Source organism: Mobula birostris, chromosome 2, assembly GCF_030028105.1.
Source record: "Mobula birostris isolate sMobBir1 chromosome 2, sMobBir1.hap1, whole genome shotgun sequence".
Classification (NCBI taxonomy): domain Eukaryota; kingdom Metazoa; phylum Chordata; class Chondrichthyes; order Myliobatiformes; family Myliobatidae; genus Mobula; species Mobula birostris.
The window spans coordinates 8,800,878-8,828,483 of NC_092371.1; the positions used below are offsets into that span (position 1 = coordinate 8,800,878).

At 45.9% G+C, this 27,606-nt stretch overlaps 1 protein-coding gene across 3 annotated transcripts in view; it reads left to right on the forward strand.

Annotated features, from left to right (window-relative positions):
* The window catches only part of ints3 (integrator complex subunit 3), a 156,819-nt gene that overhangs the window by 106,515 nt on the left and 22,698 nt on the right, over window positions 1-27,606 (forward strand). For all 3 annotated transcript variants that reach the window (XM_072282269.1, XM_072282279.1, XM_072282288.1), the window contains 5 exons: window positions 4,851-4,895; window positions 5,811-5,930; window positions 7,750-7,903; window positions 9,593-9,661; window positions 16,105-16,180. In XM_072282269.1, coding sequence (XP_072138370.1) covers window positions 4,851-4,895; window positions 5,811-5,930; window positions 7,750-7,903; window positions 9,593-9,661; window positions 16,105-16,180 — 464 coding nt within the window. The remainder of the gene's footprint in view (window positions 1-4,850; window positions 4,896-5,810; window positions 5,931-7,749; window positions 7,904-9,592; window positions 9,662-16,104; window positions 16,181-27,606) is intronic.

Below are 27,606 nucleotides of genomic sequence, written 5' to 3' on the forward strand. Positions count from 1 at the left end.
ACGGGGACATACCAAATTTCTTTTGCCTCCTGAGAAATTAGAGTTGCTGGTGAGCTTTCTTGGCCTTGACATCAACACGGTTAGACTGGGACGTGGTTGAACATGTTGGTTGCCTTTTGGGGATTTCAAGCCCTCAGCCCTCTCAACCTCAGCAACATCTGCACTCCATGCTTATCTGAAGTCAATACAGAATGAATTATGGACCGTTTCTTCACATTGAGATTTCGGTGGGGCTATGTGATAATCTGGAACCTGCCAAAAGCCCTGTGCTGGGCAAGCGGTGTACTGTTTCACATTACAGCCTGCCAAGGGCTCTCAAACTCGCCTTAGCTCCACGTGTTTAAAAAAAAAAGTGGCAGGAGATTGGGGCAGGAGGAAAGGTTACAAACTGCCCTCCTTTTCTCCCCCCCCCCACCCCGCCCTCCACTCCAATTCCTTCCCAGCTAGAGGTGAATAGAGAGTCAAAGGGAGCAAGTTATTTTTAATTTAATTATCTCTCTTCCTGTTCCCCTCAGTCTCCAGCTTACTGTCCTTTTACCAGAAACTCCCCTCTGTGCTGTTTTATTTATTTATCTATCTGTCCCAATCTAATCGCGAGAGAATTTACAACGACCAATTAATTTACTAATTGGTACATCTTTGGACTGTGGGAGGAAACCAGAGCACCAGGAGAAAACCCATGCATTTCATGGGAAGGATGTAGAGGATGCCAGGATTGAACTCCAAACTCAGATGCCCCGAGCTGTAATAGCATCATGCTAACCACTACGCTACCATGGCACCCCTGACAGCTTGATGCTCTCTTATTAGTGTAGCCCCGTTCATGTGTCGTTGGGCTTCCTCACCAGCCCCCCACTGCATACTTTGGTACTTCCTCGCGGCCAGTGACTGTCACTGTATTGACCTAAGCACAAGGGATTCTGCAGATGTTGGATATCCAGAATAACATACACACAAAACGCTAGGGGAAACCCAGCAGGTCAGGCAGCATCAATGGAGAGGAATCCCTTCCTGATGAAAGGCCCAAAACGTTGACTCTTCATCCCTTTCCATAGATGCTGCCTGACCCTGCTGAGTATTGGCCAAGGTGTTTAATTCTGTGCTGAGTGTGGGACTCGAACTCACAACTTTACGACTCACAAAAGTGTCTGTCCAAAGTCTGCAGTCTGTTATTTGCAGCATTCTTGGTAGAGCTGCAGTTGGTTCATGATCATCTCACTGGGACTTGGTGTACCACACACCCACAGTCCTCAATACTTTCAAACATAAAATGGCTCACAGTGTGAGGTGATTTATTTCAACTGGGTAATTGTTTCTTAATTAGTCTGTAAATGCTGCTGCTGAGTCTGGGGCTCAGGTGCTATTATCCAATGTAGTTTCACTGCCAGGATTAAATACAGAATTGTTGGTTGGTTATTAAATTAGTGCAAGTGTGTCATTAATTATCAGAGGCTCTCGCCCAGTAGCAATGGAGACTGAAGCAATTCAACAGGGTCCATGTTAGACTCTGTGTAAACTTGAAACATTTCTGTAATTGTTTGTGTGTAGTTTTTATTTTATTTATGGAAACAGCATGGTCCCAATAAGCCCAAGCCACCCATTTACACCCATGTGACCAATTAGCCTACTAACCTGTATATCTTTGGAATGTGGGAGGAAACCAAAGCACCTAGAGCAGCGGTCCCCAACCACCGGGCCGCAAAGCATGTGCTACCGGGCTGCGAGGAAACGATATGAGTCAGCTGCACCTTTCCTCATTCCCTGTCACGCACTGTTGAACTTGAACATAAGGTTGCCAACTGTCCCGTATTTGCTGGGACATCCCGTATATTGGGCTAAATTGGTTTGTCCCATATGGGACCGTCCTTGTCCCGTATTTCCCCCGCTAAGGTAGAGCGTTCCTATGAAACCTTTCGTGCCGAAATGGTGTGAAGCAAGGAAGCAATTACCATTATGGGAAAAATTTTTGAGCGTTCCCAGACCCAAAAAATAACCTAACAAATCAAACCAAATAACACATAAAACCTTAAATAACTAACGTATAGTAAAAGCAGGAATGATATGATAAATACACAGCCTATATAAAGTAGAAATAATTTATGTACAGTATAGTCGGGAAGATGAAGGCAAAACCAATTTATGGGGAAAAAATCGGCACGTGCGTGCATGTGCACACAGGTGCCTGCGCAGAGCTTCGTGGTCATGGTAGTCTTTCCTGGGGTGAAGTGTCCCGGGATTTGACTGCTACTTTTGTAAAAGACATGTTGAGGTGAGTTTAACCCTACTTGAACACCCCCCGGTTGGCTGGTCCGTCAGAATATTGTCAATGTTAAACTGGTCCACGGTGCAAAAAATGTTGGGGACCCCTGACCTAGAGGAATCCTACATAATCCTGGGGAGAACATACAAAATCCTTACAGACAACAGCAGGAATTGAACCCAGCTCACTGGCGCTGTATAGTGTTATGCTAACCACTACGCTGCCCCTTTTTCAATTCTCATCTGTTTTTATTGATTCTTTGTCCTCCTTTGTTTTTCCTGCGAATGCCCACAAGAAAACAAATCTCAAGGTTGTCTATGGTGACATATACAGTGGTACTAGAAAGCTTGTGAACCCTGTAGAATTTTCTCTATTTCTGCATAAACATGACCTAAAATGTGATCATATCTTCACGCAAGTCCAAAAACTAGATAAAGAGAAACCAATTAAATAATAACACTAAAACGTTATACTTGTTCATTTATTTATTGAGAGAAATGATTCAATTTTACATGCATTTGTTGGAAAAAGTATATGAACCTCTGGGGTAATGCCTTCTACAAAGGCTATTGGCGTCAGATGTTCCAATCAATGAGATGGGATTGGAGGTTATAGAGGCGCCCTGCCCTATAAAAAAGACGAAGTCAGGTTACTGGCAGAGCCTGCTCTTCTCAAGAAAGATCTGTTTATGTGCACCACGCCTCAATCAGAACAACTTTCCTTAGAAGAATTGCAGAGATGCATGAAACTGGAAAAGGCTAGAAAAGCATTTCTAATGACCTGAGTGTTTATCAGTCCACAGTAAGAGAAATTGTCTACAAATGGAGGAAATGCAGTACTGTTGCTACTCTCCCTAGGAGTGGGCATCCTGCAAAGATCACACCAAGAGCCAAATGTGCACTGGTGAAGCAGGTGAAAAAGAACCCAAAGGTAACAGCGAAAGACCTGCAGAAATCTCTAGAACTTGCTGAAGTCTCTGTTATTTATGCAAGAAGAACACTGAACAAGAATGGTGTTCCTGGAAGGACACCACGGAGGAAACCACTGCTCTCCAAAAAAAAACCAGTGCTGGCTGGTCGTCTCAGGTTTGCAAAAGACCAACTGGATGTTCCGCAATGCTCCTGGGGCAATGTTCTATGGACAGATGAAACAAAAGTTGAACTTTTTGGCAGAAATGCACATTGCTACGTTTGGAGGAAAAAGGACAGTGCACACCAACACCAAAACCTCATCCCAACTGTGAAGCACGGTGGAAGGAGCATCATGATTTGGGGCTGCTTTGCTGCCTCAGAGCCTGGTCAGCTTGCAATCATTGAGGGAACAATGAATTCAAGATTGTATCAAGATCTTTTACAGGGGAATGTCAGGGTAGCAGTCCGATACCTGAAGCTTAATAGAAGCTTGGTGATGCAACAAGACAATGATCTGGAAGACCAAAGTAAATCAACAACAGAATGATTTAAAAAGAAGAAAATTTGTGTTTTGGAATGGTTGAGTCAAAGTGCTGACCTTAATCCTATAGAAATGTTGTGGAAGGACCTGAAGCAAGCATTTCATGCAAAGAAGCCCAATAACTCCCCAGAGCTGAATCAGTTTTATAAGGAGGAATGGCCTAAAATTCCTCTAAGCCAATGTACAGAACTGATCAACAGTTACCAGAAGCGTTTGGTTGAAGTTATCGCTGTACAAGGGGGTGACACCAGTTGCTGAAAGCAAAGGTTCATATTTTTTCCAACAAATACATGTAATATTGAATCACTTTTCTCAATAAATAAATGAACAAGTATAATGTTTTTGCCTTATTTATTTAATTGGGTTCTCTTTATTTGGTTTTAGGACTTGTGTGAAGATCTGATCACGTTTTAGGTCATATTTATGCAGAAATAGAGAAAATTCTACAGGGTTCATAAACTTTCTAGCACTACTTTAGGTACTTCAATAATAAATTCACTTTGAACTTTGAGAAGAATGCTGCTGCCTAAGAGATAGGATGCATGACAGCTGCAAACCCAAATGGACAAATTTTAAAAGTTCTTGGACAGGTACATGGGTAGATTAAAAAATATTAGCTTTATTTGTCACAAGTACACAAAATGTACAGTGAAATGCATCGTTTGTGTCAACGACCAACGCAGTTTGGGGATTGTGTTGGGGACAGTCTCCATACACAAACATGGCATGCCCACAATTTACTAACTCTAACTTTAACCAAACATCTTTGGAATGTGGGAGGAAACCAGAGCACCTGGAGGAAACCCACAGGGAGAACTCCTTGCAGACAGCGATGGGAATCAAACCCCACATGGTACTGTAAAGCAATTGCCCTAATTTTAAGATGGCTGTGCCATCCGTTACCTAAGCTCTACAATCGACCGTGTAACCTTTCTCTGCCCGTCATTCTATCAAGTGTGCTCTTCAAACTGAGTCTTGTTTTCACTTTTTTTTTGGTGACCTTGTGTAGTGTCTGCTCCTGTGGTTTGCTGTCGAACCGTGTTTGGTTACACTCCACTAAATCTCCATCAAAGGCTGTTTTGCTGTATTTATTTGCTGTTGATTGATGTATGTGACGTTTTAATGGTTTATGTTGCAGGTCTCTGGAGGAGTCTGTGGGAAAGCCACTTTATGTAACCTTCAGGTAGGTTCAGGTCACTGACTGAACTCTTGACAATCTGGAAATACACTGCAAAATGAAAGCCAGCCATCACTTTCTTTGCCCTGTGCTCCTTATCACTTCCTCCTCACTTCCCTATCCTCCCAGGATTCCAAAGCAAGTACTCACTATTGCAATTTCCCAAGGGACACCCAATGCTCCTTCATCCCTTCAGGTAGATTGAGCCTGAGTGCAGGGTCCAATTTTATCCTCAGGTAGATGTGCATGCGATTGTATTGTTTACGCTTGGATGGTGGCAAGCTGTCGCCTTAGGCAGCTTGATTGTGTGGGTCATAGACTCCCTCTGTGCTGGTCAGGGATTTTCAGGATTTGAACCCTGCGGTGATGAAGAAGTCTTGATACACCTCAACGCCCTTACAGCTCTTCACATTTACGTGGAACGCTGTCGCAATAATGCAGCATCATCATCAAGGACTCTCCACCTTCTGGGCCATGCTCTCGTCTTGCTAATACCATCGGGCAAGAGGTACTGGAGCCTTGGGTCCCACCCAACCAGGTTCAGGTACAGATAGTACCCTGCAGCCATCAGGCTTCTGAAACGGCGAGGATAACCTTACTCACCACAACTCTGAACTGATTCCGCATCCTGCAGTTTCAAGGACTCTGAAACTCATTTTCTTTGTATTTATCTATGTAACTAATTTGTCTTTTGCACTTTAGTTGTTGGTCAGTCTTTGTTCATGTAGAGCTTTTCATTAATTCTATTATATTTCTTTCCTGTAAGTGCCTGCAAGATCTCAAGGGATATATTGCATGTACTTTGATAATTAATTTGACTTTGACTCTGACCTTTGTCCCTTCTGGGGCATAGAGGCCAGGGTTTTGCTGGATTTTGTTCCCATGTGGGAGCTGCAGTTAATTCTGTGTGTTGCTACGTAGGAATCTGTGCCAAATGCAGGAGGATAACAGCAGCTTCTCATTGCTCCTGGAGCTCCTGTCCGAATTATATCAGAAGCAGCCAAAGATCGGTTACCACCTCCTCTACTACCTACGAGCCAGGTAAGAGTTGGTTAACACAAGTAATTCTGCAAATGCTGGAAATCCAGAGCAACACATGCCAGATTAAGATGATGGGAGGAGGGGAAGGAGTACAAGCTGGCAGGTGATAGGTGAGACCAGGTGAGGGGGGAAGGTGAATGGTTGGGGGGGGGGGATGAAATCAGAAGCTGGGATGTGATGGATGGAAAGGTAAAGGGCTGAAGAAGACAGAATCTGACAGGAGAGGAGAGTGGACCATGGAAGAAAGGGAAGGAGAAGAGGCACCAAAGGGATGTGATAGGCAGATGAAGAAGAGAAAAAGAGTAAGAGAGGAGCCAGAGTGGGAAATGGAAACGGAGAGAAGGGGAGGTGGAGAAATTACTGGAAGTTGAAGAAATCAATGTTCAATGCCATCAAGTTGGAGGCTATTGAGATAGAATACCCCTGTTTCCAAAAACAAGCTAAACCTCGAAGTTAACATTTCTGAAGATGTTTTACAAGGGTGTTGCGTTGCACTTTCCCCAGCCCTGGTTCTCTGGCAGTGCAGAATAGTTTGCTGTATGTTTTCAGCAGAGCCCGTGTATGTGGCAGACACAGTGAAGCATGAGGAGCTGTGGGTTCTGGAGAACGTAAGAGCTGCTAGAGGAACTCAGTGGGTCAGGCAGCTTCTGTGAAGGGAAGTGGGCAATTGGATCGTCGCCCGTCCTTGTTCATCCACAGATGCTGCCTGAATGAGTGAGGCTTCTTCTGCACCATCCCATCACACACAGTCCTGGACAGGGACAGGATGGGTTAGTCACAGAGAGACGCTCCAGCGCTGTCCCATCACATAATCATGGGACAGAATAGTGAAACTCCTCTGTATTGTCCCATTACACAGTCCCGGGACAGGGTTAATGTGGGTTGGTCACAGAGTGAAGCTTCTTCACTGTCCCATCACACAACCGCAGAAAGGGGACTGTGTGGTTAGTCACAGACTGAACTTTCTGCACTGTCTCATCACACAGTCCTGGGACAGGGACAGTGTGGTTTAGTCAATGTGTTAAATGTCAACATAAGCTCCATATGAACCGCCCTTGCAGGACAGGTACAGTGAGCATTAAGCAGGGTAAGCTCTCGCTGCAGGGTCCTGTTATGCAGTCCCTATGAGAGACAGCATGGATTAGACACAAAGTTCCATCTGCACTGACCCAGCACATCCATAGAGAGCCCACATCCCCTGTGTAATGGTTGTTCTTCCCATTCCAGTCACGAAGCATTGGCCTTTCAGTGAGGGTGCCGGTAATGAACATAGAGCACTACAGCACAGTACACGGGTCCTTCAGCCCTCAATGTTGTGCAGACCTTGAAACCTCCTCTAAGATCAATGTAATCCTTCCCTCTCACATCGCGCTCCATTTTTCTATCTTCCACATGCCTATCTAAGAGTTTCCTAAATGTTCCTAAAGTATGTCTGTCATCACCCCGACAGTATGTTCCATGCAGCCACCATTCTGTGTTTTAAAAAAAAAACTGCTTCTCACATACATCCCCCCCACCCACTATCTGCAAAGGTTAACTTTGAGCACCATAATTTTACATGTATTAAGAATTTGCTGTGGTGTATTGTTCAGGCCATGACATGCAGCAAAAAACAACATTCAACCAAAGTTTGGATATGGAATAAAATGAGCTTAAATACATAAATACCAGCGTGTGCTGTGGGCTCAGGTCCACATTCTGAATGACTAACCCCTGGCAGAAAGCGGGCCAGATCCAATGGTGGAGGCTGGTGAGTGAGGAAAGTGCAGGAACTTGGCCCACCTTACGTGCCCCTTACTGTGGTGCCTGTTTCTTTCAGTAAAGCAGCAGCGGGGAAGATGAGGCTATATGAGTCGTTTGCTCAGGCCACCCAGCTTGGGGACCTCCACACCTGTCTCATGATGGACATGAAGGCGTGCCAGGAGGACGACATTCGGCTGCTCTGCTACCTCACACCAACCATCTACACATCGGTACGGTCTGAGATGTGACCTGTGGCTCGGTTACATCTGCATCAAGAGGGTTGAGCCTGGTCTCACACTCCAGGGTCAAGACAATTTCAGAATGATTGAAGTAATGGGAGAGAGCAGTGACCATGAGAGGTGGTGGTACTGAGGGAGGGTCACACTGGGAGAGGTGGTGGTACTGAGTGAGAGTCACACTGGGAGCGATGGTACCGAGAGAGGGTCACACTGGGAGTGGTGGTGGTACTGAGTGAGGGTCACACTGGGAGAAGTGGTGGTACTGAGGGAGGGTCACACTGGGGGAGATGGTGGTACTGAGTGAGGGTCACACTGGGGGAGATGGTACTGAGTGAGGGTCACACTGGGGGAGATGGTGGTACTGAGTGAGGGTCACACTGAGAGGGGTGGTACTGACGGAGGGTCACACTGGGATAGATGGTGGTACTGAGGGAGGGTCACACTGGAAGAGGTGGTGGTACCGAGTGAGGGTCACACTGGGAGCGGTGGTACTGAGGGAGGGTCACACTGGGAGCGGTGGTACTGAGGGAGGGTCACAGTGGGAGCAGTGGTGGTACTGAGGGAGGGTCACACTGTGGGAGGGGTGGTACTGAGGGAGGGTCACACTGCGAGAGGTGGTGGTACTGAGGGAGGGTCACACTGGGAGAGATGGTGGTACTGAGTGAGGGTCACACTGGGGGAGATGGTGGTACTGAGGGAGGATCACACTGGGGGAGATGGTGGTACTGAGGGAGGGTCACACCATGGGAGGGGTGGTACTGAGGGAGGGTCACACTGGGGGAGATGGTGGTACTGAGTGAGGGTCACACTGGGGGAGATGGTGGTACTGAGGGAGGGTCACACTGGGAGAGATGGTGGTACTGAGGGAGGGTCACACTGGGGGAGATGGTGGTACTGAGTGAGGGTCACACTGGGGGAGATGGTGGTACTGAGTGAGGGTCACACTGGGGGAGATGGTGGTACTGAAGGAGGGTCACGCTGGGGGTGATGGTGGTACTGAGTGAGGGTCACACTGGGAGAGGTGATGGTACCAAGAGAGGAGCAACACAGAGGGAGAAACGTCACGCTTTGGGAAGGGCGGCACTGAATGAAGAGGGGCGGAGTTGGGGAAGGAGGCAGTGACGGGGGGAGGGGGTGGCGTTCAGTACGACTCCTCTCTCACTGCACTGTCTGTTTTGATGGGCTGCAGGATTTGACTGGATGTCCCCAGTGGACTGGACAGCGTGCACATTGCCATCTGACGGCGGTGTAACTTAATGGATCCAGATAAAATTGGCTGCAATATTCCCAGCCTTTAAAAAAGATTTTTAAAAAAACAGACAAAAATGTCTCTGGCCTCTGTGACTGGAAGGCCAGCAGGGGAGAAGTGTTAGAGAGATTCAGCAGGGAAACAGGCCCTTTGGTCCATCAAGTGTACTCTGACCATCAATTCTCTCCCCCCCCTTCCGCATTTACACCAGTCCTACATTAATCTCCCCACATACTCATCAGTTTACCCTTGGATTTTCCCCCTCGCCTGCACCTGTAGTTTAATTCCAGATGAGCCTTGGGTAGGCTTGCATTCCATGTTCCCTGACAGGCTGGACTGAACTGTTGTTCTGTACGTGAGATGGGAGGCAAGAGGGGAGAAGAGGGGTTAAGCTGCAGTCAATGTTTGTAATGTCTGCTCTCTCCTTCTAGTTTCCCGATGAGACCCTCCGCAGCAGCGAACTCCTCAACATGATCGTTGCTGTCATCGACTCTGCACAGGTCAGTTTTATTTAGAGGTACAGCGTTGAACAGACCCTTCCGGCCCAATGAGCCACACCACTCAACAACTCATCGATTTAACCCCAGCCCAATCACTGGACAATTTACAATGACCAATTAACCTACTAACCTGTACGTCTTTAGACTGAGAGGAAACTGGGGCGCCTGGAAAAAGCATGGGAAGAACATTCAAGTTCCTCACAGGCGGTGCCAGAATTAACTCAGAACTCCGGTGCCCCAAACTCTGATAGCATCAGAACCAACCACTACACAACCATGGTGCCCGCTTTCTAATGGTGTGTGGCTGTTCCAGTGGTGTCAGTGGGACAAAGACAGCAGCAACTGAAGGTGATATCACAGCCTCCAGTTAAAAGGTGCAGAGGGTTGTAGGTCAGACCATCATGGATTAGTGAGATTCATTTACAGGGGGAGCTTAGAGTCATAGAACATGAATGCAGGCCTTTCAGCCCAACAAGTCCGTGCCGACCACACTGTCCAATTTCCAACATTTGGCTCCTATCCCTCTAGGTCCTTACGGGGTCACAGAACAAATTAGTCTTGGAGAGGCTCCCAAAAAGGGGTTAGCGATGTAGCATTGATTGCCTAACACAATGGGCAATTCAGGAGAGGTGAACTGTCAAACATTTCAGCATGTGGAACAATCTTTTAAGAAGAGGACATCTTCCAAAGGGGATGCCTCAAGAAGACAGCATCCATTATGAAGAATCCTCACCATCTGGGACATGTCCTCTTCTCATTACTGCCGTCAGTGAGGAGGTGCAGGAGCCTCAATCTATCAGGAGCAGCTTCTTCCCTTTCACCATCAGGTTTCATAACGGCCCATGAATCCATGAGCACTCCCTCGCCGGGTATATTCTGTTCAGTCCTGGTTGCCTCATTATAGGAAGGATGAGGAAGCTTTAGAGAGGGAACAGAGAAGATTTACCAGGATGCTGCCTGGACTGCAGAGCATGTACTGTACTATGAGGATAGGATGAGTGAGCTAGGACTTTTCTCTTTGGACCAAAGGAGCACAAGAGGAAACTTGGTAGAGTTGTACAAGGTGAAAGTAGATTAAGTGGAAAGCCATGGACTTTTTCCCAAGGGAGGAAATGGCTAACGCCAGGGGCATAATTTTAAGGTGATTGGAGGAAAGTATTGGGGGGATGTCAGATGTAAGTTTTACACAAAGAATAGTGAGTGCATGGAACACCCTTCTGGGGGTGATGGTAGAGGCAGATACAGTGCATACAAAAAATATTCGTCCTCATCCCTTGCCCCAAACTTTTCGTGTTTTTATGTTGTAAAACATTGAATCACAGTGGATTTAATTTGGCTTTTTTTGACACTGATCTACGGAAAAAGACTCTTTCGTGTCAAAGTGAAAACAGATCTCTACAAAGTGATCTAAATTAATTACAAATACAAAACAAAAGAATTGATTGCATAAGTATTCATCCCCTCCAAGTCAGTATTTAGTAGATACACCTTTGGCAGCAATTACAGCCTTGAGTTTGTGTGGCTAGGTTTCTGTCAGCTTTGCACATCCGGACACTGCAATTTTTCCCCATTCTTCTTTAGGAAACTGCTCAAGCTCTGTCAGGTTGCATGGTGATAGTGAGTGAACAGCCCTTCTCAAGTCCAGCCACAAATTCTCAATTGGACTGAGGTCTGGACTCTGACTTGGCCACTCCAGAACATTAACTTGGCTGTTTTTAAGCTATTCCTGTGTAGCTTTGGCTTTATTCTTGGGGTCATTGTCTTGCTGGAAAACAAATCTTCTTCCAAGTTGCAGTTCTCTTGCAGACTGCATCAGGTTTTCTTCCAGGATTTCCCTGTATTTTGCTGCATTCATTTTACCCTCTACCTTCACAAGCCTTTCAGGGCCTGCTGCAGTGAAGCATCCCCCACCGTGCTCCACGGTAGGGATAGTGTGTTTTTGATTATGTGCGATGTTTGGTTTACATCAAACATAGTGTTTCATCTGATGGCCAAAGAGCTCAATTTTGGTTTCATCAGACTATAGAACGTTCTTCCAGCTGACTTCCTGCCTTTTGGCAAACTCGAGCTGAGATTTCATGTGAGTTTTTTTTTTCAACAGTGGCTTTCTACATAATAACATAAGCAGGAGCAGGAGTCGGCCATCTGGCCCGTCGAGCCTGCTCCGCCGTTCAATAAGATCATGGCTGATCTGGCCATGGACTCATTTCCACCTACCTGCCTTTTTCCCATAACCTTTAATTCCCCAACTGTGCAAAAATCTATCCATCCTTGTCTTAAATATATTTACTGAGGTAGCCTCCACTGCTTCATTGGGCAGAGAATTCCACAGATTCACCACTCTCTGGGAAAAGCAGTTCCTCCTCATCTCCATTCTAAATCTACTTCCTTGAATTTTGAAGCTATGTCCCCTGGTTCTAGTCTCATCTACCAGTGGAAACTACTGCCTCTATCTTATCCATCCCTTTCATAATTTTATATGTTTCTATAAGATAATCTCTCATTCTTCTGAATTCCAGCAAGTACAGTCTCAGGTGACTCAATCTATCCTCAGTCTAACCCCCTCATCTCTGGAATCAACCTGGTGAACCTCCTCTGCATAGCCTCCAAGGCCAGTATATCCTTCCTCAAGTAAGGAGACCAGAACTGCACGCAGTACCCCAGATGTGGCTTCACCAGTACCCTGTACAGTTGCAGCATAACCTCCCTGCTCTCAAATTCAATCCTTCTAGTAATGAAGGCCAACATCCCATTTGCCTTCTTGATAGCCTGCCGCACCTGCAAACTAACTTTTTGTGATTCATGCACAAGCACTCCCAAGGCCCTCTGCACAGCAGCATGCTGCAATATTTTACTATTTAAATAACAATCTGCTCTTTCATTTTTCCTTCCAAGGTGGATGACCTCGCATTTACCAACATTGCACTCCATCTGCCAGACCCTTGCCCACTCACTTAATCTATCTGTATCTCTCTGCAGACTCTCCGTATCTTCTGCACAATTTGATTTTCCACTTAATTTAGTATCATCAGCAAATGTAGATACACTGCACTCGGTCCCCTCTTCCAGATCATTAATGTATATCATGAACAGGTGCAGGCCCAGCACTAACCCCTGCGGCACACAGCTTACCAATGATTGTCAGCCAGAGTAACACCCCTGTATCCCAACTCTCTGCTTTCTATTAGTTAACCAATCCTCTATCCATGCTAATACATCACCCCCAACTCTGTGCATCCTTATCTTATGAATAAGTCTTTCATGTGGAAATCCACCTTCTGGAATTCCAAGTAAATAATGTTCATCTGTTCCCCTGTTCCCCTCTATCCACTGCGCTCATTATATCCTCAAAGAACTCCAGTAAATTTGTCAAACAGCACATGCCTTTGCTGAATCCATGCTGCATCTGCCTGATGGGTGCATTTCTTTCCAGATGCCTTGCTATTTTTTCTTTAATGATAGCTTCAAGCATTTTTCCAACTACAGATGTTAAACTAACCGGCCTAAAGTTACCTGCCTTTTGCCTACATCCTTTTTTGAACAGTGGCGTGACATTTGCCGTCTTCCAGTTGGCCCGTACCTGCCCAGAGTCCAGAATACTCTTTGCTACCCTTCCATAAAACTGCGATTGGTGAAGCACCTGGGCAACAGTTGTATGCAGCACACACAAAATGCTGGGGGAAGTCAGCAAGCCAGGCCCGAAACGTCAACTGTACTTTTTTCCATAGATGCTGCCTGACCTGCTGAGTTCCTCCAGCATTTTGTGTGTGTTGCTCAGATTTCCAGCATCTGCAGATTTCTCTTGTTTGTGAACAGTTGTTGTACGCACAATCTCTCCCACCTCAGCCATTGAAGCTTATAACTCCTCCAGTGTTGTCATAGTTTTTTTTGGTGGCCTCCCTCTCACGAGTCCCCTTCTTGCACAGTCACTCAGTTTTTGAGGACAGTCTGCTCTAGGCAGATTTACTGCTGTGCCATATTCTTTTCACTTCTTGATGATTGACTTAACTGTACTCCAAGGGATATTCAGTGACTCGGAAATTGTCTTATATCCAGCTCCTGAGTTGTGCTTTTCAATAACCTTTGTGCAGAGTTGCCTGGAGTGTTCTTTTGTCTTCATGGTGTAGTTTTTGCCAGGGTACTGAATTACCAACAGTGAGACCATCCAGATACAGGTGCATTTTTACTACAATCAAAACACATTGAGTACTCATGATGATCTTCATTTAACTGATTATGTGACTTCTAAAACCAATTGCCTGCACCAGGGATGATTTGATGCATCTTATTAAAGGGGGTGAATATTTATGCAATCAATTATTTTGTGTTTTATATTTGTAATTACTTTAGAACACTGTGTAGAAATCTGCTTTCACTTTTTGTTTTTCAGTTGATCGGTGTCAAAATAGCCAGATTAAATCCACTGTGATTCAATGTAGTAAAGCAATAAAACAGGAAAATTTCCAAGGGGTTGAATACCTTTTTATAGGCAGTGTACATTAGGGGCATTTAAAAAATTCTTAGGCACATGGATGACAGAAAAATGGACGGCTATGTGAAAAAGAAGGGTTAGATTGATCTCAGAGTAGGTTAAAAGGTCAGCACAGCATTGTGGGCCGAAGGGCCTTTTTTTTTACGCTATGAATTTCATGTACTCTGTGAGTGAGTGAGTATGTGTATGTATATTATTGTAATTGAGGGTATTTTTATTTATTGCACTGTGCTGCTGTAAAACAACAAATTTCACAACATAAGTCAGTGATGTGAAATCTGATTCTGATTCTAAATAGTGAAAAAAAAACTAAAGAATGATGGGGTACTGTTCATGGACTGTTCAGAAACCTGACGGTGGTGGGGAAGAACCTGTACCCGGGCCAGAGTGTAGGTCTTCAGGCTCCTGTACCTCCTCTGCAATGGTAGAGATGAGAAGAGGGCATGTCCCATATGCTCAGGATCTTTAGTGACGGGTGCTGCTTCTTGCAGATATCTTTGATGGTAGGGATATTTGTGCCTGTAATGGAGCTGGCTGAGTCTACAAACTTCTGCAGCCTCTAATGATCCTGTGCGTTGGAGATTTTAGATGGTGCTGTGACGCAGCTAACCAGAAATTGGCAAGTTTTTGGGGATGTCCCAAACCTCCTCAAACTCCGAACAAAGCAGAGCGCTGCTGTGCCGCCTTTGTGATTACAAATGTATTGGGCCCAGGCTAGATCTTTTAAGATAGAGAAGCATTGCTAGAGCTTGAAAAACGGCAGAAGGACGTGTATGTGGTGACTTAGGCAACTGATTTTTAAAAAATAAATCTTGCTAAATGCCTGTGAGGATTTCCTTGCTTTCCCAAAACACGTCTCCCACTGTTTTCTCCATCTTCAGCTTCATTATTCTCTTCTGTCTATAGCCCCACAAACACCTAATTTCACAGCAGGGTTTTCTCTTTACAAAATGCACAAGTAAAAGATTAGTTTTATTTGTCACATGCGCATCGAAGTTCTGTTAGCTTGCCATGTGAGGAACTGCTACTTGGTCATGGGCTCTCAGCAGGATCGTAGCCCAGGCTATCCTGCAAAAGCTGCTGTCTTTCAGGTCGGTGGTTACCTTGCCGCACGTGTGTGGCTCACCTGGTCACTCGGGAAAGGTTGGCATTGTTAGTTGATGGTCGAAATTCATAGATGATGCCCCATTTCACTTGGGGAAGGTGGAATTGACTGTGGAATAGCATAGCCCATGGTCTCCATTTCCCTTACTAGACCAAATTGGGAGCACTCTCCATAATGCTGGTCTCCTCGACCTTTGGATAAATCATGCTGAGAGCTCAATGAACAGTTCTGGTCTCCAGAGCTCATGTGCAGACCACACTTGAAGAACTGTCCACAGTTCTGTTCTCCCAAGCCTTTTGTTAGGTTACACACAGTTCTTGTCTCTACAGCTCTTTGTCAGACCTTACTAGGAGCATTATGCAATTTGACATCCCATGCCCATACCGATATGTCTGTCCATGGCCTCCTCTACTGCCATAATGAGGCCAACCTCAGGTTGGAGAAGCAGCACCTCATTCTTTCTGGGTACCCTCCAACTTGATGGCATGAACATCTATTCTTCCAGCTCTCCCCACTCCCTCTTCTTTTTTTCCATTCCTCATTCTGGTTCTCCTCTCACCCTCTTCTCTTCACCTGCCCATCACCTCCCTCCCTAGTTCCCTTTCTCCTTCCATGGTCCACTTTCCTCTCCTATTAGATTCCTCCTCCTTCAGACCTTTACCACTTACCTCCCAACTTTTTCCTACTCCCTCTTCCCCCATAAACCCACCTCCCCCTTGCTTGACCTCACCTGATTTGAATTGATCACAGAGGGAAAGCTGGAATGATGCTGAGGATTTCTCATGATGTGGTGTGCTGTGGGCGGACAGATAATTGAAATAAAAATGTCACCTGTTTGTGTTTCAGCTGCAGGAGTTGGTGTGTCACATCATGATGGGTAACTTGGTAATGTTTCGGAAGGATTCTGTTCTCAACATCCTGAGTAAGTCTCTGCGCCACCACCCTCCCTCTGTCCCCTGCCTGTCCCCTTCCTGTGCAGCTCTGCTGGATCGCACCATTGGCTCGCGGGAACGGCAGCTCGGTTTGGGCCAGCGTGCAGGCTTCACATCAGGACCTGAGCCCAGAGCGTAGGGCAGCTCCTCCACACCTGGAAGGTGCTGTTTAAATTTTATAATTTATTTTATTTAGAGATGCAGCACAGTACCAAAACCCTTCTGGCCCTTGCCTGCACCACGCAATTATACCAAGTGCCCAGTTAACCTACTAACCAGTACGTCTTTGAAATGTGGGAAGAAACTGGAGCATCTGGAGGAAACCCACACGGTCATGGGGAGAACGTACAAACTCCTTACAGTCAGCGTCAGGAATTGAACCCCTGTTGTTGGGGCTGTAAAGCAATGCACAAACTACTGTGCTACCTTGCCACCATTGAGAGAGGCCACCACCCTGCGCACAGCTTATTTATCTTAATCCCATCTCTCTGCTAGTCCTAACGAAGGGTCTCGGCCTGAAACGTCGACTGCACCTCTTCCTAGAGATGCTGCCTGGCCTGCTGCGTTCACCAGCAACTTTGATGTGTGTTGCTCTCTGCCTGCTTCCTAGTTCAGTGGAGAGGGTAGGAAGTGGAGTCAAAATATTGAACAATATGGCACAGGAACAGGCTGAATGAATGATTGATTGATTAATTAATTGTTAGTGCATCGCTTCACAGCGTCAGCAATCGGGGATCAGTTCCCGCTGCTGTCTGTGAGGAGTTTGTACGTTCTCCCTGTGACCAGGTGGGTTTCCTCCCACAGTCCAAAGACGTACAGGTGGGGTTAGAGAGTTGTGGGCATTCTGTGTTTGCGCCAGATGTGTGGCGACACTTGTGGGCTGCCCCCAGCACAATCCTCAGACTGTGTTGGTTGTTGATGCAATTGAGGCTCTTCACTGCATGCTTCAATGTATACTTGAGAAATAAAGCTAATCTTTAATCTAATGACACCTAATCCTTTCTGCCTGTATATGATACATTTAAGACCATAAGATATAGGAGCAGAATCAGGCCATTTGGCCCATTGAGTCTGCTTTGCCATTCTGTCATGCTGATTATTATCCATCTCAATGCCATTCTGCTACCTTCTCCCTGTCTAATAAAGAACATATCAGCTTTTGCTTTAAATATGTCGAATGACCTGTGGCAATAAATTCCATACATTCATGACCCTCTGAATAAGGAAATTCCTCCTTGTTTCTGTTCTAAATGACAGTCTTTCTATTCTGAGGCTACACCCACTGGTCCTACACTCACCCACTATAGGAAACATTCTCTCCACATCCACTCTATCTAGTCCTTCCACTATTCGATAAGTTTAAATGAGATCCGCACCCGCCCCCTCCCTGTTGCTTCTAAACTCCAGCGACTGCAGGCTAAAGCTTGATTTATACTTGTGTGTCAAATGTGTGCCATAGGTACAGCATAGCCATGAACCCTACGCCGTAGCCTAACACACACCTCTCCCAAAATGTAACTACGTGTCATGGCGACGCAGCCCGAAAGAACTATGAATGGTCCGCTTGGTAGCATCGCATTTCCTCCTACGCTGCAATAGCTTACCATTGGGTGACTGAAGGGCAGGGAGGGAACTCTGGCTGCAATGCTTTCCATAAAGCTTTACAGACCTCCGAAATTATGGAGGAGCCTGTGCTTGACACCAGTTTGTAGCTAGCTGCTGCAGCCTGTTGACTTCCACCTGAAGCTAAAACTCGAATGGTGATTGCCAGTCTCTGAGTATACTGTGCGTACACTGATGCGAAATAAATGGTTGGAGATGATGAACCAAATCGTCAAATCTACCTGCCGACATCCGAAAATACTTGAAATGCATTTCCTCATCCATGTCTCTCAGTGGCCGGACAAGAACAGAAAATTCACCCTCCCTCAGTTTCAGTCGCCATTGTTTGAAGTTTGGGTTTCTTCGTGTTGAGTTTCAACACGAAGAAACTCAACACAGTGGCATAGAAACCCCACCGGCAACTAGGGTTTTGGCGGTGAATTGCAGAGTGACGCAGACACACCAACGCACAAAGTTAAATTGCTCACAACGGCGGAGGCCACGCGTAGGCTACGGCGTAAGCTGGTACGCACAAGTATAAATCAGCCTTTACAGCCATCAAATGCTCCTCGTGTGCTCCTCGCAGAATCATTCTCGTGAACCTCCTCTGGACCCTCTCCAATGCCAGCACATCGTTTCTTTGATAAGGGGTCCAAAATTGCTCATATTGTTCCAAGTGCAGTCTGACCAATGCCTTATACAGCCTTATTACATTGGTCCTCTCGATATGAATACTAATATTGCATTTGCTCTTCTCACCTCTGACTCAATTTTCAATATCCATCCATTCTCTGCACCTTCATATCAGCCTCTGCCACCACCCCTAGCAGTCAACTCCAGGCACCCACTATTCCCTTTCAAATAAACTTGCCCCACACTTCCCCACTCTTCCCCACTCTTTCTTTGTCTGAGTTATTTCAGTCCTGGGAAAAAGATACTGGCTGTCTAATTTATGTCTTTATAATCTTACAAATGTATAAAGATTAAAGATCACCTTTATTTGTCATAAGCATGAAATGCATTATTTGCATCAGCAACCAACAGTCTGAGGATGTGTCGGGGGCAGCCTACGAGTGTCACCATGATTCCAGCGGCAAGATAGCACGTCCAACACTTACTAGCCAGTTCATCTTTGGAATGTGGGAGTAAACTGGAGCACTCGGAATAAACCCATGTGGTCTCGGGTAAAACATCCTTACAGACAGTGATGGCAATTGATCCCCGCTCGCCGGTGCTCCTTCCATAGATGCTGCCTGACCTGCTGAGTTCCTCCGGCATTTTACACATGGAGCTGTAGAGCGTTGTGCTAGCCACCACTCTACCGCGCTGCCCTGTCAGCTCTCTGTTCAGCCCCCCACCACTCCAGAGAAAAGCAGTTCTCTCCAGAATATCGTTTGATATTTCAGATTCAGATTTATTTTTTATCACGTGCTTCGAAACATACTGTGAAATGCACCATTTGGATTAACAACTAACACGCCTAAGGCTTGCAAATGTTGCCACACATTCTGGTGCCAATATAGCATGCCTACAATGTTCAGCAGAACAACACAAACAACAACAAAACTAGACATGGCAACGACACAACACGACAAGACACTTTCCCAGCCTTCCTCTCACCCCCATCCCATATTCCCGGCCTGCACCCTCATCTCTGCCACATTGCAACCTCCACTGGTTGGGATCGCGCTACATCTTACTGGAGTAGTGCAGATGGCCACTGCGGCCAGCAGAGAAAATCCTTGTAATTAGTCCTGAGAGCTTTTGCTGTGCCCATTCTCTTGTCCTGCCCTGATTTCACTGATCCAATACCAGAGGTCACAGATGTGGGTTTGATTCAACATTTCTGAGAAGTTTGGATAAGATATGGATGGGAGGGGTATGCAAGGCTGTGGTCCAGATGCAGGTTGATGGGACTAAGATAATTTGGTACAGATTAGATGGGCTGAAGGACCTGTTTCTAAACTCTATGTCCCTATGACTATGATATTGTCTCATTTATCACCAAGTTCAGGAATACCTTCCCAGAATCTGGAGGGTGCCAAGGTAGCATGTGGCTAGCGGAGTGCTATTACAGCTCTCCGTTGGGAGTTGAGAGTTCGGTCCCAGTGTCCTCTGTAAGAATGCGTGGATTTTCTCTGGATGCTTCGGTTTCCTCCCACAGTCCAAAGACATACCAGTTAGTAGGTTAATTGCTCATTGTAAATTGTCCCACGATTAGGCTAGGTTTAAAATGGGGATTGCTGGGTGACACAGCTTGAAGGGCTGAAGGACCCTGCTCCGTGCTGTATCTCAGAATAAATCTCCCTGTAGAGAACCTCCTGTAAGCTTAACACCTTAACCTGGTTATCAGTCAAATGAAGGGTCTAGAGCAGGGTTTTCCAACCTGGACCATGGATCCCTTGCTTAATGGTCCTTGGGATAAAAGGTTGGGAACTCCTGGTCTAGACTCAATACTGACTGTCCGGCCCCCTCTATGGGTGCATAGATGAATGTTGAATTCCTTCAGTGATTTGTGTGTTACATCAGTCAAATGCCCTAAAATCTGTAGTCACATTTGCTTAAGAATCACTCCTTCCCAGCACCTTTTACATCAAAAACACTCTTGAAAAACGAGAATTAAAAACTAGAGGGCATAGGTTTAAACACGAGATTCTGCAGATGCTGGAAATCCAGAAAAGCACACACAAAATCCTGGAGGAACTCAGCAGGTCAGATACCATCTATGGAAATGAATAAACAGCCGACATCTTGGGCACTGTCCTGATGAAGGGTCTGGGCCAAAACGTTGATTGTATATTCATTTCAAAAAATGCTGCTTGACCGGCTGAGTTACTCTATTATTTTGGCATAGGTTTAAGGTGAGAGGGGAAAGATTTGAATGGGACTTCAAGGGCAACCTGACAGAGGGTGGTGATCATTAGAATGAGGTGAGGATATTACTAACAACCTTGCAGGAGTAGTGGCATTATGTTGAAGTTGTACAAGTCGCCAGTAAGGCTGCACATGGAGTACTGTTTTGGACATGGGACTTTGTCAGTAAGCTTGTGGGAGACACAAAATTAGGAAGTGGTATTGATAGTGAAGAAGATTATCATAGATTACAGACGGATTTTGGCCAGTTCAGGAAGTGGGCAGAGTAGTGGTAAATGGATTTCAATATGAATACATGTGAGCTGATGCATTTTGGAAAGTGAAACCAGGACACGACTTAGACTATGAACGACAAGGCAACAGGGCATGTAATGGAACAGGGAGAGTTAAGAGCTCATTGAAGGTGACGTTGCAGACTTTTGAAAAAGGTGTTTTCTACACTAGCCTTAGTCAGTTCATTGAGTGTAGGAGTTGGGACATTATATTGCAGTTGTATAAGTTGTTGGTGAGGCCACACTTGGAGTACTTCATACTGTTTTGGGCACCCTGTGGTGCAAAATGTGGTTAAACTGGAAAGAGTACAGGAAAAAAGAATAAGGATGTTACCCGGACGGGAGGACCTGCGTTATAGGGCTCAGCAAGGCCTTTATTCCTTGGAATATAGAATGAGTGGTGACCTCAAAGAAAGATTGACAATTCTGAGAAGCTGCAATACGTTGGACAGTAACATTCTTTTCCCCAGAGCAGGGGAGTCCATAACTAGAGGGCATGGATTTGGGGTGAGTGGGGAGGGATTTAAAAAGATCCTGAGGGGCAATTTCTCCCCCCCCCCCCCCCCCCCACAGAGGGTGGTGAGTGTATGGAACAAGCTGTCAGAAATCTTTGAGGACAGGTACAGTAGTATCATTTAAGAAGCATTTGGAGAGGTGGGGCTTGGAAGGATGTGGGCCAAATGCAGGAAATTGGGGCTAGCTGGCTGGGTACCATGGTCGGCATGGACTAGTTGGGCAGAATGGCCTGTATCACTGCTCTATTGCTCTGTGTGCAGGTACATGGGAAGGAAAATGTTAGATTGATAGGAGCAAAATGTGGGGAAATAGGATTGGCTTAGCTGAGCATCAAAGGACAGCTTCAATGCCACTGTTATCAGACTCTGGGATGGACGACTTGTACAATACGGTGGCCTTACAGTCTATCTCGTTATGATTTTGCACTTTCTCGTTTACCTGAACTTCACTCTTTTGGTAGCTTTTACACATAATTCTTTATTGTTTTACCTTGTTCTACCTCAGTGCACTGTATAATGATCTGATCTGTATGAACCGAGTGCAAGACAAACTGTCACCGTATCTCATAATGTGACAATAATAAACTATTATCAATGCCAGTCTTAGTTGGCATGGACAACTTGGGCTGATGGGCTTGTTATCATGCTAGACTACTCTTGGACAAGTTATATGAATGTGACGGAGAGTATTTATAAGTTGTGAGGGCCAAATTTTTTTTTTGTTCTGCCCAGAAGTGTGGTGGCGACTGAACCTGCAATCCCTGCTCCTCAGCCTTCAAATTCAGGCCCACGATTCTGGTCACGCACCCACACAGCCACTCAGAAATGAAAGGCTTTGCAGTATTTATTACAATGTCTTGTCTTCACAGGAAATTACCTCCTCCAGCTGAAGTGGGTGTGAAACCTGCTTCTTGTTCTTGGATTAATGTCTTCCTTGTCAGAATCGGATTTATTATCACAGACTTAGATGACATGAAGTGTATCGCTTTGCTGCAGCAGTACAGTGCAAAGACAAAGTGACAAAAAGTACAAAAACAGTGCATACCAAGAAATATGAGGTCGTTTTCATACATTCCTGACCGTTCACATATCTGATGGCGGGGGAAGAAACTGTTGCTGAAACCTGTACCCCCTCCCCAGTGGTAGTAATGCCCTGGATGGTGAGTATCCTGAGTGATGGATGTCACCACCTTGAGGCACCCTCTCTCCAAGGTTACCCCCAAGGTGGAGAGGGTTGTGCCCCTGATGGATCTGGCTGAGTCTATGACCCTCTGATCCTGTGCAAGCCAGGTGATGATGCAACCAGTCAGAGTGCTCCCCGCCGTACATATGCAGAAATTTGCTAGGAGTCTTTGGTAACGTACCGTACCTCCCCCAACTCCTAATGGCGTAGAATCGCTGGCATGCCTTCTCCGAGCCGACCTCACCGTGTGCAGTACTGGGAAAGAGAAAGTAACAACAAAAGGCAGGTCAGTTAAGATTATATCTGTTAGCCCTTCTGTTGGTTGGGTTGACAATGGGTGTTGCACCCTGGCTGTCTGCGTTGAAATCGATATGCATGCCAAGGCAGTACGATATAGAGAGCAAGATGCTGCCCGTGCAGCATCCTCTCCCACTCCACACAGCTGGTGGATCCAAAGGAACGGCAGAGACCGATACAGCTTGGCACCAGCAGCATCGTGGGTGTTGCCAGTCAGCGTTGAACTCAATGTAGGGCTGCCTTAGGGACTCCAACTCCAGATTCTTCTTCTGAGTTTGTTTCTGAAGCCTTCCCCGAGAGTGGGCATAGCTGCAAGGCAGTGGAGGTTTCCTTCTAGATGAGCTGCCAACCTCGGTTGACGAGCTCCATCTGCCCGGAATAACTGGTCTTAAGGCGCCAGTAACCCGTCTTTGTAGAAACGGTTTTGTTGTACTTGGAAGCTAAGCCACACGTGAAGGCTGAACTTGGTTGTCAGAGGCTATTTGAGACGCATGCCATTGGGAGTATTTAATAGGTAGTAGGCGCTCAACCCCACCCACCCCCCTGCTGTGACAACCTTAAGCAACCAAAATTATATTAGTATAGGCCCCTGCGTCTCTGTTAAAGGTTCCCATGGAGTCGCAATGAACCACACAGGGAGATGAGAGTGTTCAGGTGTACCAGTGCCAAGTCTAGCAGGTAGCTGCTGTATATGATGAGTGGGGCAAATGGCACATTGTCCTTTATTATAACTGGGCTGGAGATGAGAAACAGGGAAGAATTGTTACCGTTGTTCAGGGTACTGTTGAAGACACATGGAGCATGAACTCAGTGCTGGTCTCCTTATTTAGGCAAGGATATGTCCTTGGAGGCAGTCCTGGAGAGATCCACTGAGCTGATACCTGAAACAACAGGTTGCCCAACCGCTGCAGCTAAAGAAATCAGATCTACAATACTGTACTAGATAGAGAGATAGCACAAGACTTTTGCAAAGTGCTGTATTTGGTCAACGACGAGCCGAGAGTGAGCTTATAAATCTGGTGGGAGCAAAGAATGTTGGAAGTGGGAAGGATGAGTGCTTCAGGAGGGGTGTGGGACAGATGGTAGAAGAGGAATGCCAGAGGTGAGTGCAAACCCACCCAGCCCTGAGACACCAGGCAAGATCATTTGATTCCAAAGAATTGGTTTATTGATCATTACAGAATGTTTTTCTGGTGCTTCCAGTTCCCTCGCCTCACCCTTCTCCTTTTCCCGACCATGATTCCCCTCTCCCTGCCCCCTTCCCACTCTCAGTCCACAATAGGGACCCATATCAGAATCAGGTTTATCATCACTCACATATATCATGAAATTTGTTTTTCTTTATGCAGCAGCGGTATAGTGCAATACATAAAATTACTACAGTCCTGTGCAAAACACTTGGGCACCCTAGCTCTATATATGTGCTTCTGCACAGTAATGTATATTCTTTGGAGCGTTGAAGAGGGAAGGGAATCTGCTATTGTCACATGCACCAAGACCCAGTGAAAAGCTTGTCTTGCATACTGCTCATACAGATCAAATCATTACACAGTGCATTGAGGTAGAACAAAGTAAAACAATAACAATGCAGAATAAAGTGTAAGAGCTACTGAGGACATGGCCTGGAAGACTAGCGTGCCTTCAGGGTGCTGGGTTTTCATGGCTCTGGAGACAGGCTGACTCAAGGCCGGTGCCCCTGACTGAGGCGTCGCAGGAGAACACGGAACATCGGGAGCAACGGGTTAGCTGCCGTGGGCTGTGTGTCCAGAGATCTGAGCCCTGTGGCCGACCCTCTGGGCACAGAGCTCAGAAAAAGCAAAGTAACAGACTCTTAACATCATAAATCAGCGAGTTGTTTGTTATGTCTCCCCTCTCGCTGTGAAACGGGGATGCTTCTTTTTTCCTTATTAGGGAGAGAGAGTGTGCCTGTGGTATGTCAAATTACCGGGTGAACAAGTAGTCTTTGGGGTACTGCAAGTCTGTGTCTTTATTGATGCTTTACTACACGCCTGAATGCTCGGTGGGGGTGTGGTCGTTGCTTTGCTGCTTGTGTGTGTGGGGAGGAAGTGCTTTGGGGTTCTAACATTTAACTGTCATTCATTCTTTGGGGCACTCCTCTGTTTTCGTGGATGTTTGTGAAGAGAAAGAATTTCAGGATGTATATTGTGTACATTTCTCTGACATTAAACGTACTTATTGAATGTTGCAGTGCAGGTTAATGATAAATTGCAAGATCATAAGATAGATTCGGAGGCCAAGAGTGCATCTTATCATGAAAAGCCTGGTAGTATGCACTTTCTTATGCCCGATGGGCGAGGGAAGAAAAGCGGTGCATGGGGTCTTTGATTATGCTGGCAGCTTTAATGAAGCAGTGAGAAATGCAGATCAAGCCCATGGAGGGAGGGCTGTTTCCTGTGTCCACAACTCTCTGCAGTTCACACACGTGCAGAGCAGATGCCAACCAAGATCCTTGGGACAGGACAGGGTTAGATGTCGAACTGTTTCCAGTAGAGTCTTGAAATGAGGAAACATAGTTCCAAGCTTAAGGGAAGTAAGTTAAAATTGCAATTTTTAATTAAATTGAGTTAGAACAAGGTAAAACAATAATATTGCAGAATAAAATATAAAAGACACTGAAGAATGCAGTGTATGAGGTGAATCTCTGGAATTCTCTGCTCCAGTGGGTGGGGTTGCAGAGGGCTGGATCATCAGGATACTTAGAGGAAGTGGATTCCTTTTTTGGAAAGATCAGGGAATTGAGGATAAACCTGGTTCGGTGGCACCGTTACCACAATTAATGTTAACTAATACGCTACCGTGCCACCCTTCTGAACTCCATCGCGTACAGGCCCAGAAACCTCAAAACACTCCTCATATGTCACACCTGGGATCAGCGTGGAGTTGGTTGGCATGTGAGCGAGCAGAAAAATGGAAATATTGAAGGGAACCAAGGGTATAGATGATCCAAAAATTAGGAGGTGTAGTTGATAGTGAAGAAGATATTGTAGAGGGATCTTGGTCAGTTCGGGAAGTGGGCCAAGGAGTGGCAAATGGTTTTCATTTCACTTAAGTGTGAGATGATACATTTTGGAAAGTCAAACCAGTGTAGGACATTGAGGAGTGTTATGGAACAGTGTACACATACACAGTTCATTGAAAGCTGCATCGCAGTGGACAGGGTGGTGAAAGAGGCATTGAACGCACTGGCCTTCATCAGTCTGAGAACTGAGTGTAGGAGTGGGACATTATGTTGCAGTTGTTGGCAAGTTGTTGGTGAGGTTGCTCTTGGAGTTCAGTGCATGGTTTAAAGATGTGGTTAAACTGGAAAGAATGCAGAAGAGTTTATGAGGATGCTGCCAGGACTTGGGATGCTGAGTTACTGGAAGAGTTTGGCCAAATAGGAAAGATGGTAGCAGTCTTCTCCGTAGGTTAGGAGAGTGCAACACTTTAGCATGAGAGGGGAGAGATTGAAAAGAGACCCGAGGGGGCAACCTTTCCACACAGAGGGTGGTGAGTATATCGAATGAGCTGCAGCATGAGTGATTGAAGCAGGTACGACAGTACGATTTAAGATGCACTTGGATCCGTACATGGAGGGGTTGGACATGAGGGATATGGGCCGAATGCAGGAATTTGGGGCCGTGGTCAGCATGGACCGGTTGGGTCGAAGAACCCTGTATCTATTGACACTGTGACTATAATGGCAATTGGCATAGACTTGATGGGCTGAATGGCCATCACCTCTATCCTGATGGAATGAAAGTGAGCGATTCAAAGCACTAAGGCTGGTGATGAAATTCTCTGGATAGGGTTATTAATATCTGCCACCCTTGCCTTGAAGTAGATTCTGTGGGAGAGTTTTTTTATTAAGCTCCTCAACAGATATGTGAATGTGTCTGGCTGTCACTTGTCTGCATTGGTGGAATTGTAAACAGATTTAATTGAAGCAAGCTTAGCTGCAGTGCGACAGACTGTCTGGTGTTTCATCAGAATTGTCAGAGAAGAGTGGTAGTCACTCTCCATGTGGAGAAGTAATTAATATGGCCAGCCAGCTGACCTTTCTCCGTCTCTTTCTGACCAGTTTAATCGTGGTAGCGTTAATGTCGGGGAGCAAAATACCCAAGGTGAGGTCAAGAAACTGAAGGTTCGGGGCGAAATGAAATAACTCCATAAGAAATCAATGCAAGGAGTCGGCACACTCATTGAGCGAAATGTTAATTCTGACGTAAACCAGACGGACATGTGAGAGAGAGAAATGTGTGTGCAGTGAGAGAATCACCAGAAAATAAAATTAAAGCTCAGCTGAAGAAGGTGAAAAATACAGTAATTAATACCTGACATTGCTGCTGTCAATATCAGTGCTCTCGAGAACGTGCCTCATTTAATTTCCCTGCATTCTTCCTGGGATTGAAAGGCCCCGGGAGGTTAACAGGCAACAGTTTAGCTTCACCCTGTGCTTTGTGGTTTGGAACTCATTAGCCAGGCATTTCGGCTGGTTAGTGAGATGGGCTATGGTTGGGTGATGACATGTTTCTTGTTCTATCCTCACCCACCAGCCATCATCAAGCACTTGTCTCCCCGGGATACTGTCAGCTTCCTGCTGTGATGACGACTCTCCCAGTTCCATCGATTTCCTCCCCCTGTCCTGCTTCCATTCTAACATCCCGCTCTCT